The following is a 12,319-nucleotide window of genomic DNA, read 5'->3' on the forward strand; positions in this document are numbered from 1 at the left end:
GTCAGTGCACTTGGAGGAAGCAGTTCATGTGCCCCTGTAACAGTGTCTCCCCCCAGCCTGCACCATAATGTAATCAGGCCTCCAGCAGTATCATAACAGCGTGTCCCTCCCTGGCCTATGTGCCTGGACTTTGATGTAATCAGGTCTAGGTCAACATCTAGTGGGCGACAGTCTGTTCTTCTCCGCATGGGGCTCATCCAATACAAGCCTGTAATTCTGGAAACTTCTCCATAAATAGCCATATACTCAAAAGTGGGTTGAACCCTTTCCCATCCAGGGGGTGGTTCTAAGGAGAGGTGGAAGATTCAGCCACATTGTGAGGTAAATCCGGAGATATGACGATAAATCATGATATTCAAGTATGTCAGGAAGCCCTCTCCTGGTGTCACCCCCCCTTTCCTTCACACAACTGGTTTAGCAACAAATCCCATGGCCATCTCCTGTGATATGGAGATGAGGTGGTGTGGGAACAATGGACACAGGATGACTCCCTGCCGTCACCCTGTAACAAGAGTTGTATCTCATTAGCAAGGCTATGGAACTAGCTAGACAGAACGACTCCAGTAAAAAATGGTTCATATCTCGCCAGCCATATTTCCGATAAATACGGCAACCATAAAAATGGTGTTTTCGCATGCGGACGATGCTGGCACACCTTTTTTATGGGAGCGGGAGCTTGGGAAATACCCCAGGCGTGATATCAGCCAATGGGGAACTAATAGACAAGTCATGAGTCCTCTCGTTCTGTAGCTAAATTCATAACTATCACAATGAGAGCATTGGCGTCCGCCTACGACGCTCCCAGGCAAAGTTATGGCCATATTCCATGTTGTGGATTTTGTCCATAACTCCAGCCAGGGGTGGAGCAGTGCTCCCTCTGAGGTCACGAAGGTAGGAGGGGACCTGGATTTGCCCAGGTTGATAACCCTACTTCGGCCATTTTCCAGGGTTCTTTCGCTGGGGGTCACGTGCAGGAAACATCTGTGGGAGTTCCTAGAAACCTGGTCTACAGCGCCCCCCTGTGGCCAGACGCACAAGGTAACTGATTGAATTGCATACCTGTTTGTAACCCATGCTTTATCTGTAACTGTACTCTGACCTATGTATATTCTGTAGATTCCCTATTGTATATATTGTAGTTTCTAGTGTGCTTTAGGCTGATTAAATTATATAATTAATCTTGGGCTGTTCTGTTATCTCGATCTTGAATCCCACGTCTGTGTGTTCGGCTAATAGTTACCGTGAAGCGGTTGGTGGCAGCGAGTTGTGCCAAGGATTATTGTGGGGAGGCCAGTGAGATTCGGGGAGATTTTATATATTCCGCCCGCGGAGGTCGGGGGAATATATACCCTACTCTCACCGGGGACCCTTCAATAATCGGCATAAGTAGTATAGCGGCCTCCTTGCTTATTGTCGGGCAATTCCATAATTGGCCTGACTATAAGAGGGGCGCTAGAGAGCGCGTCACGTGCTCTGTCTGTCGGTCGGGAGGTATAAAGGAGGGGTGACCCCCACTTGTTACCCCCCGATTGTGACGTACTGGTAGCCAGCGCGGGGGATTTCTGAGTGACCCCCCCGGTGGTTTGTGACATATTGGTGGCATAGCGGTGGGATCGAGATAATAGTGTGTGTGAGTGTGAGACCCATACTCCCAGACACTAAAGACTGCCTGCAGCAGCTGTGGCTGCTGGGGTCTTCAGACTAGCTCAACACTAGAGTGTCAGAGTGCAGATACTGTAAGGTGTGTGGAGGCATCAGGTGTCAGTTCTGTGTCAGTGACCAAAAGTCTGCAAGAATGGCTGATGGCACCAGGAGCAGAGCTATGCAACTGGCCAATGCTAAGGCAGGAGCCGAAGAGAGGGAGGACGGTGCTGTGGACAGCAATGAGGAGGTTGCCCACGAGTCCTCCAGGAGCTCGACGCCAGAAAACCGTTCTGCCGAGGACATTGCGCAACCTGGCACTGCTGGACAAGATGAGGAGGAGCTCACCCAAGGTTCCTCAACGAGCCAGATGCCAGCCCTCCGCTCTGAAAGGGACAGTGAATCGCCTAGCTCTGCAGCGTGCCGCAGATCACCACGTGCCATTCCACCGAGCCTGGGAGGCTCGGATAGCCTTCTTCAAATGGCTATGGCCCTTCTCCAGGCTGGAGACCAGAAGGGCTACAAGGAACTCCTGGCAGAGCGCAGGGCAGAGCGGCAGGCAGCGCGTGACGCTGAGGCTGCGGAGCGGCACGCAGAGCGTGAGGCTGCGGAGCGAGAGCGGCAGGCAGCGCGTGAAGAGCGAGAGCGACAGGCAGACCGTGACTACCAGCTGCAGCTAGCTCAGCTCCGGCCCTCATCAGCCACATGTGACCTTCGAGACACCAAACTTCCAAAGGTCCGTGTTGAGGACTTCCCAGTGCTGGAGAAGGATGGAGACTTGGACTCTTTCTTGACTGCTTTTGAACGGACTTGCTTGCAGCACCATCTGGACAAGGACCAGTGGGCCAAATACCTGACCCCCCGTTTAAGGGGTAAGGCCCTGGATATCCTTGGGGACTTGCCTGCTGAGGCAGATCAGGGCTACGACACCATCAAGCGGGCCCTGATCCAACAGTACAACCTCACTCCAGAGTCCTACCGCAAGAAGTTCCGGAGCCTACAGAAGGGACCAAAGGACTCCTGGGCTGACCACCGGCGGGCACTTGCCCGAGCTGCCGACCACTGGACCCAAGGCCTGCAGCTTTCCACCGGACCGGAGATCCTGGACTTGTTCATCACGGAGCAACTCTTGTGGAACTGCCCTGAGGATCTCCGCCAGTTCATCCGAGACCAGAAGCCAAAGGGGTCCACGGCTACAGCTGCCCTTGCCGATGACTACACCAACAACCGGGCCCCTGAGGCCAGGAGAGCGGCCACCAGCAACACCTGGAGAGGGGGTAAGATGAATTCTGCGACTGCCCCACCTGCCCCTAGACTGCAGGGGGTGTCCCCCTCAACTCCCCTCTCCAGGCCCGTGGCGGAACCAAGACGGTGCCACCAGTGCAACCTACCTGGACACTTCAAGGCCATGTGCCCTCAGCGTCCCAAGGCCCCGGCTCCGTCCCCGTCCCAAGGGCCGCCCAAGGTGTATTGTGTGGGTGGGGGTGGTGGTAGGTCCCTGGACAGCTTCCAACCTGTCACCGTCGGCCGGTCTGTGACCATAGGACTGCGAGACAGCGCCTCGGAGGTGACTCTGGTGCGGCCTGAGATGGTGTCCCCCCAAGACTTGATCCCTGGAAAAACCCTCGCTGTCTCCGGGATTGGAGGCACTGACCCGGCGCTGCCTGTTGCTGACATTTATGTGGACTGGGGCGCAGGGCGAGGGGTGAGGGAGGTGGGGGTAACTGATCGGATCCCTGCAAACGTGCTACTTGGGACAGATTTGGGGCAGATAACCTCCCAGTTTGGGCCCCAACCAAGGGCTGAACCTTCAGCCAGTACTGACATGCCTCCGGACAATGTTAATGTGTTATCTATGAATGATGTAAGGGAGGAGGGAGTGAACTCTGATATTTCTGCTTGCATAGACACCATAGACACACACTCAGCTGCAGCTGTGACAGGGGAGGGGGTCAGAGAAAGGTGTGACAATGCCTCTACAAGTAATCAGCCTGTGAGCTGGGATCTGTTGCCCTCTGAAGGGATAAGCAGAGAGCAGGGTGCTGCAGGGGGAGGACCAGTGTGTGGGGTGGGGGCTACCACAGCAAATGTGGGGTCCCCAGAGATTTCACAGCGGGGTTCTGTTGCTGCAGGAGGGGAACAGGCAGGTGAGATTGGGGCCGGTCCAGGAGCGGAAGTGCTCCCAGGTAAGATCTCGGTGCATGGTTCCCCCACAACCGGGGTGTCAGGAAGCCAGGTAGGTCTGCCTGAACCGGCGACTTGGTCAGGAACGGAGGAGGAGCAGGCACGACCCACGGTCGCAGCGGCTGTGGCCGCTGTCACCCGCAGTGGGAGTGCTGGAAGCCAAGGGGCCTCCCGGAGGTCCGATAGCTCTTCCCCTTCTGACCAAGTGGCAGCCGAGTCAGGTGGAGGCCAGGACACAGGTCCCGGGGTACTGACTGAAGATGTGACAGTCTCGTCGATTCTGGCCACATCTAGTCAGGGGTTTCAGGCAGCGTTAGAAGCTGACGACAGCCTGAAAGCTCTTAAGGAGCAGGCGGCACAGCCTCCCTCGGACTCGGACCCGGAGCGAGTGGTCTGGGACCAAGGACGGCTGTACCGGGCCACGGTCCAGCAGGGTTCACCGGAGGCGTGGCCCAGGGACCGACAGTTGGTGGTACCCTATCCGTTCCGGACGGAGTTGTTGCGGATCGCACATGAGATTCCGATGGCCGGACACCTAGGGATCGCTAAGACCAAGGCCAGGTTAAACCAGCCTTTCTACTGGCCAAAAATGGGGGCCGATGTGGCTGCCTACTGCCGTTCGTGTGAAACCTGTCAGAGAGTGGGGAAGGCGGGGCCACGCCCCAAAGCCCCACTGGTATCTCTGCCAATCATCGATGAGCCTTTCAGGAGGGTGGCTGTGGATCTGGTCGGCCCGCTGGCCATCCCCAGCAGCTCCGGGAAACGCTTCATACTGACGGTAGTGGACTATGCCACCCGGTACCCAGAAGCAGTGGCCTTGTCGTCCATTCGGGCTGACAAGGTGGCCACCGCATTGCTGGAGATTTTCTCCCGAGTGGGTTTTCCCCAGGAAATGCTCACTGACCGGGGGACCCAATTCATGTCCCAGCTGATGGAGGCCCTCTGTAAGCAAGTCCAGGTGCGACATCTGGTGGCCAGCCCGTACCATCCACAGACTAATGGCCTGTGCGAGCGGTTCAATGGCACCTTAAAGCAGATGCTTAAGATGTTGGTCGACTCCCATGGGCGTGACTGGGAGCGGTATCTCCCACACCTGTTATTTGCTTACCGGGAGGTTCCACAGGCCTCAACAGGATTCTCACCGTTTGAGCTCCTGTACGGGCGACGTGTGCGGGGCCCCCTGGCTCTGGTGAAAGAGGCTTGGGAAGGGGATTTGGCCACCCCTGGAGTGTCGGTTATCGAGTATGTCATGCGCTTCCGGGACAAAATGCAGGCCTTGACGCAACTGGTACACGACAATATGGCTCAAGCCCAGGCCGATCAGAAGCGTTGGTACGACCAGAACGCTTGTGAGAGGACCTACCAAGTGGGTCAAAAGGTGTGGGTACTGGTCCCCGTACCACAGGACAAGCTTCAGGCAGCCTGGGAAGGCCCATACCTCGTGTACCAGCAGCTCAACCCTGTAACGTACCTGGTCACCCTGGACCCTGCCCGTGGAAGGCGGAAGCCCTTCCATGTGAACATGATGAAGGCACATCATGAGCGGGAGGCATGTGCGCTCCCCGTGTGCAACCTGCCCGAGGAGGGAGAAGCGGAAACCCTCTTGGATATGCTAGCCCAGGTTAGGGCAGGCGGATCCATTGAGGATGTGGAGGTTGGCCATATTTTGAGATAGTTGATGCTTTGTTGGGTGAAGGGCTAGGATCTGTTGCTGCGGCCAGGTCCTGGTGCCCATGTGTGGATCATTGAACAGTGAAGATCGGCTGGCACGTGGGATTGTGTTGTCTCGGCCACGCTGCTGGATTTAAGGAACTCATCTAAGGACTATTGTTGCATTTTCCTTGGCGTGATCGCTGGGTGGCGCCCCTGGATCTCTTTGTGTTGACTCTAAAGAACCATTTGGATATTACACGTTCTATGCTCCCTGACTCAATAAATCTCGTTGGATTGATCCTCGGCCTGGTGTCCTTGCCTGCTCTGTTGCATACCCAGTCACAGCACCGACACCGCACACCTGTGTATAGTTTACATATGGCTTCTATCCCACATTTCTCATGACTGTCACATCGGATCTCTACAAAAAAGGTGTCATTTTTATTGGGGGACAAGCACCTATAGAGCCAGACCACTACTTCTATATGCTGACTGGTTCCCTTTAAGAGGATTATAGTAACAATCAAGTCACCTAACCCCAAAGAATCAAACATTTACGTAAATTGCAACAAAAAACACTTTTAGCAAAAAGAAAATGTAGAAGCAGAAATGACCACGGCTTACATTGTGGTGAGGAGAGGAGGTTTATATTCTGGAATATAGTCAAGATGAGCGCGGACATCAAAGCGGTCAATCATGTTGTTGGGGTCCCCCTGCCACGGCATCCTAAATAAAAGTATGTATATAAGAAGATCAGAGACCACTTTCTGGCCTTATGACATCTGCCATGGTCAGGAGGATGCTCACATGTTGACCGGACTTTCAGCGGCAAGTGCCACAGCCGAGTCCAAGTGAATCTTACAGAATCGTCCATGAACCTGGAGGAACTGCGCTGGGTCTTTTTTCTAAATGGGCAACAATATTATGATTAAAACTATGTATAAATGGCAGAGTACAAAATTAACAATGATGTAGAAAGTTTTACTAACGATCTTTTCATAGTACTCTCGCCGGCGCTCAGCCCGCTTTTTATAGTCCACCATCATCCCCCGAAGCTTCCGCTCGTGCTTCCGAGCTTCATGCCACATCCTCGATCCAGTCTTCATCCGACAACCTACTGGAGAGACAGAAAAGATGAAACGTACGTTAATACGCGATGATGTACAATACAGCGCAAGGTTATCAAAATGGATAAAAATAAATATATATTTCCGTACAGTAAAATAGGAAATATAAGATGAAATAGTAAATACACTAGACTAATAGAACGAGGCATAAGAAAAACAAAAACAAAACACCACTAATATAAAAAAAAAAAAAAAAAAAAAAAAAAAAAACAGATTCTGCACCCATTCCACAGCATGTGAGCGTACATAGTGTATGGCTGGCCGACTGTGGACAAAACTATAGAAACTTTCCAACTGAAGACTCTAAAGGCCACTTTACACGCTGCGATATCGGTACCGATATCGCTAGTGTGGGTACCCGCCCCCATCTGTTGTGCGACACGGGCAAATCGCTGCCCGTGGCGCACAACATCGCCCAGACCTGTCACACATACTTACCTGCCTAGCGATGTCGCTGTGACCGGCGAACCGCCTCCTTTCTAAGGGAGCGGTTCGTTCAGCGTCACAGCGACATCACAGCAGCGTCACTGAACCGCCGCCCAATAGAAGCAGAGGGGCGGAGATGAGCGGGACGTAACATCCCGCCCACCTCCTTCCTTCTGCATAGCGGCCGGGAGGCAGGTAAGGAGAAGTTCCTCGTTCCTGCGGTGTCACACGGAGCGATGTGTGCTGCCGCAGGAGTGAGGAACAACTTCGTTACTGCTGCAGTAACGGTATTTGAGAATGGACCCCCATGTCACCGATGAGCGATTTTGCACATTTTTGCGACGATGCAAAATCGCTCATCGGTGTCACACGCAACGGCATCGCTAATGTGGCCGGATGTGCGTCACCAATTCCGTGACCCCAACGACTCCGCATTAGCGATGTCGCAGCGTGTAAAGCCCCCTTAAAGAAGGGAATTTTGTTTACTTACCGTAAATTCCTTTTCTTCTAGCTCTAATTGGGAGACCCAGACAATTGGGTGTATAGCTACTGCCTCCGGAGGCCACACAAAGTATTACACTTAAAAGTGTAAGGCCCCTCCCCTTCTGCCTATACACCCCCCGTGGGATCACGGGTTCCTCAGTTTTAGTGCAAAAGCAAGAAGGAGGAAAGCCAATAAACTGGTTTAAGCAAATTCAATCCGAAGGAATATCGGAGAACTGAAACCATTCAACATGAACAACATGTGTATACAAAAAAACAGGGGCGGGAGCTGGGTCTCCCAATTAGAGCTAGAAGAAAAGGAATTTACGGTAAGTAAACAAAATTCCCTTCTTCTTTGTCGCTCTATTGGGAGACCCAGACAATTGGGATGTCCAAAAGCAATCCCTGGGTGGGTAAAATAATACCGCGTGATAGGGCCGTAAAACGACCCTTTTCTACAGGTGGGCAATCGCCGCCTGAAGGACTTGTCTACCTAGGCTGGCGTCCGCCGAAGCATAGGTATGCACCTGATAATGCTTGGTAAAAGTGTGCAGACTCGACCAGGTAGCCGCCTGACACACCTGCTGAGCCGTAGCCTGGTGCCGTAATGCCCAGGACGCACCCACGGCTCTGGTAGAATGGGCCTTCAGCCCTGAGGGAACCGGAAGTCCAGCAGAACGGTAGGCTTCAAGAATTGGTTCCTTGATCCACCGAGCCAGGGTGGATTTGGAAGCTTGCGACCCTTTACGCTGACCAGCGACAAGGACAAAGAGTGCATCCGAGCGGCGCAGGGGCGCCGTGCGGGAAATGTAGATTCTGAGTGCTCTCACCAGATCCAACAAATGCAAATCCTTTTCACATTGATGAACTGGATGAGGACACAAAGAAGGCAAGGAGATATCCTGATTGAGATGGAAAGGGGATACCACCTTAGGGAGAAACTCCGGAATCGGGCGCAGAACCACCTTGTCCTGGTGAATCACCAGGAAGGGAGATTTGCATGACAGCGCTGCTAGCTCGGACACTCTCCGAAGAGACGTGACCGCAACTAGAAAAAGCCACTTTCTGTGAAAGGCGAGAAAGGGGAATATCTCTCATAGGCTCGAAAGGCGGCTTCTGGAGAGCAATTAGAACCCTGTTCAGATCCCAGGGCTCTAACGGCCGCTTGTAAGGAGGGACGATATGACAAACCCCTTGCAGGAACGTGCGTACCTGAGGAAGTCGTGCTAGGCGCTTCTGAAAAAATACAGATAGCGCTGAGACTTGTCCCTTGAGGGAGCCGAGCGACAAACCTTTTTCCAAACCGGATTGCAGGAAGGAAAGAAAAGTAGGCAATGCAAATGGCCAGGGAGAAACTCCCTGAGCAGAGCACCAAGATAAGAATATCTTCCACGTCCTGTGGTAGATCTTGGCGGAGGTTGGTTTTCTAGCCTGCCTCATGGTGGCAATGACCTCTTGAGATAATCCTGAATACGCTAGGATCCAGGACTCAATGGCCACACAGTCAGGTTCAGGGCCGCAGAATTCCGACGGAAAAACGGCCCTTGAGACAGCAAGTCTGGTCGGTCTGGTAGTGCCCACGGTTGGCCTACCGCGAGGTGACACAGATCCGGGTACCACGACCTCCTTGGCCAGTCTGGAGCGACGAGAATGGCACGGCGGCAGTCCGACCTGATCTTGCGCAGCACTCTGGGCAACAGTGCCAGAGGTGGGAACACATAAGGAAGCCGGAACTGCGACCAATCCTGAACTAAGGCGTCCGCCGCCAGAGCTCGGTGATCGTGAGACCGTGCCATGAAAACCGGGACCTTGTTGTTGTGCCGAGACGCCATTAGGTCGACGTCCGGCATCCCCCAGCGGCGACAGATCTCCTGAAAAACGTCCGGGTGAAGAGACCATTCCCCTGCGTCCATACCCTGGCGACTGAGGAAGTCTGCTTCCCAGTTGTCCACGCCTGGGATGTGAACTGCGGATATGGTGGATGCCGTGTCTTCCACCCACGTCAGAATCCGCCGGACTTCCTGGAAGGCTTGCCGACTGCGTGTTCCTCCTTGGTGGTTGATGTATGCCACCGCTGTGGAGTTGTCCGACTGAATTCGGATCTGCTTGCCTTCCAGCCACTGCTGGAAGGCTTGTAGGGCAAGATACACTGCTCTGATTTCCAGAACATTGATCTGAAGGGTGGACTCTTGCTGAGTCCACGTACCTTGAGCCCTGTGATGGAGAAAAACTGCTCCCCACCCTGATAGACTCGCGTCTGTCGTAACCACCGCCCAGGATGGGGGTAGGAAGGACTTTCCTTTTGACAATGAGGTGGGAAGAAGCCACCACCAAAGGGACTCCTTGGCCGCCTGAGAAGAAGGGAATTTTGTTTACTTACCGTAAATTCCTTTTCTTCTAGCTCCAATTGGGAGACCCAGACAGTGGGTGTATAGCTACTGCCTCTGGAGGCCGCACAAAGAACTACACTCAAAAGTGTAAGGCCCCTCCCCTTCTGGCTATACACCCTCCCGTAGGAGTACGGGTTCCTCAGTTTTAGTACCAAAGCAAGAAGGAGGAAAGCCAATAACAGTTTCAAAAACAAATTCAATCCGATAACCAGATCGGAGAACTTAAGAAACAACATGAACAACATGTGCACCCGAAAAACGAAACCCTAAGAACAAATAGGGCGGGTGCTGGGTCTCCCAATTGGAGCTAGAAGAAAAGGAATTTACGGTAAGTAAACAAAATTCCCTTCTTCTTTTTCGCTCCTAATTGGGAGACCCAGACAGTGGGACGTCCAAAAGCAGTCCCTGGGTGGGTAAAAAGATACCACATGAACGGGCTGTCAGACAGCCTCTTCCTACAGGTGGGCCACCGCCGCCTGAAGGACCTGTCTACCTAGGCTGGCATCTGCCGAAGCGTAGGTATGCACCTGATAGTGTTTGGTAAACGTGTGCAGACTCGACCAGGTAGCCGCCTGGCACACTTGCTGAGCCGTAGCCTGATGTCGCAATGCCCAGGACGCACCAACGGCTCTGGTAGAATGGGCCTTTAGTCCAGATGGAACCGGAAGCCCAGCAGAACGGTATGTGTGAAGAATTGGTTCCTTGATCCACCGCGCCAGGGTGGATTTGGAAGCTTGCGATCCCTTATGCTGACCAGCGACTAGGACAAAGAGCGCATCCGAACGGCGTAGAGGTGCCGTGCGAGCAATGTAAATCCTGAGTGCTCTCACCAGGTCCAACAGATGTAAACCCTTTTCAAATTGGTGAACTGGATGCGGACACAAGATGGCAAAGTGATATCCTGATTGAGATGAAAGGAGGAAACCACCTTGGGAGAAAACTCTGGAATTGGACGCAGTACTACCTTGTCTTGGTGAAACACCAGGAAGGGAGATTTGCAAGATAACGCCGCCAGCTCGGACACTCTTCGAAGAGACGTGACCGCCACAAGAAAAACTACCTTTTGTGAAAGCCGAGAAAGGGGAACCTCTTTCAAAGGCTCGAAAGGCGGCTTCTGGAGAGCAAGGAGAACCTTGTTCAGATCCCAGGGTTCCAATGGCCGTCTGTAAGGAGGAACGATATGACAAACTCCTTGGAGAAACGTGCGTACTTTAGAAAGCCGTGCCAAGCGCTTCTGAAAGAATACGGATAGTGCGGAGACTTGACCCTTAAGCGAGCTAAGGGACAAACCTTTTTCCAGCCCAGACTGCAGGAATGAAAGAAAAATTGGCAATGCAAATGGCCAGGGAGAAAACCCTTGAGCCAAGCACCACGCTAAGAATATCTTCCACGTCCTGTGATAGATCTTAGCTGAGGATGGTTTTCTAGCTTGTCGCATTGTGGCAACAACTCCCTGAGATAAACCTGAGGCCGCTAGGATCCAGGACTCAATGGCCACACAGTCAGGTTCAGGGCCGCAGAATTCAGATGGAAAAACGGCCCTTGAGACAGCAAATCTGGACGGTTTGGTAGTGTCCACGGTTGGCCTACCGTGAGATGCCACAAATCCGGGTACCACGACCTTCTTGGCCAATCTGGAGCGACGAGTATGGCTCGATGGCAGTCGGACTTGATTTTCCGGAGAACTCTGGGTAACAATGCTAGAGGTGGGAACACATAGGGGAGACGGAATTGCGACCAATCCTGAACTAGGGCGTCTGCCGCCAGCGCTCGGTGATCGTGAGACCGTGCCATGAAAACTGGGACCTTGTTGTTGTGCCGTGACGCCATCAGATCGACGTCCGGCGTCCCCCAGCGGCAACAGATCTGTTGAAACACGTCCGGGTGAAGGGACCATTCTCCTGCGTCCATGCCCTGGCGACTGAGAAAGTCTGCTTCCCAGTTTTCCACGCCTGGGATGTGAACTGCGGATATGGTGGACGCTCTGCTTTCCACCCACGTCAAAATCCGCTGGACTTCTTGAAAAGCTTGGCGACTGCGTGTTCCCCCTTGGTGGTTGATGTACGCCACCGCCGTGGAATTGTCCGACTGAATCCGAATCTGCTTGCCTTCCAGCCATTGTTGGAAGGCTCGCAGGGCAAGATAGATTGCTCTGATTTCTAGAACATTGATCTGCAGGGTGGACTCTTCCTGAGTCCACGTCCCCTGAGCCCTGTGGTGGAGAAACACCGCTCCCCACCCTGAAAGGCTCGCATCCGTCGTGACCACTGCCCAGGACGGGGGAAGGAACGACTTTCCCTGTGACAATGAGTTGGGGAGAAGCCACCAACGTAGAGAGTCCTTGGCAGTCTGAGAGAGGGAAACAGTCCTGTCGAGGGACGTCGATTTCCCATCCCATTGGCGCAGAATGTCCCA

General features: G+C 53.4%; 1 protein-coding gene across 1 annotated transcript in view; it reads right to left on the reverse strand.

Annotated features, from left to right (window-relative positions):
- CLASRP (CLK4 associating serine/arginine rich protein) overlaps positions 1–12,319 on the reverse strand; it is a 123,863-nt gene that overhangs the window by 92,177 nt on the left and 19,367 nt on the right. The window contains 3 exon segments of the mRNA XM_075324858.1: positions 6,103–6,204; positions 6,286–6,383; positions 6,468–6,595. Of these exon segments, the coding sequence (XP_075180973.1) occupies positions 6,103–6,204; positions 6,286–6,383; positions 6,468–6,584 (317 nt within the window). The 5' untranslated portion in view covers positions 6,585–6,595.

The sequence above is a fragment of the Anomaloglossus baeobatrachus genome, chromosome 9 (genome assembly GCF_048569485.1).
Source record: "Anomaloglossus baeobatrachus isolate aAnoBae1 chromosome 9, aAnoBae1.hap1, whole genome shotgun sequence".
NCBI lineage: Eukaryota > Metazoa > Chordata > Amphibia > Anura > Aromobatidae > Anomaloglossus > Anomaloglossus baeobatrachus.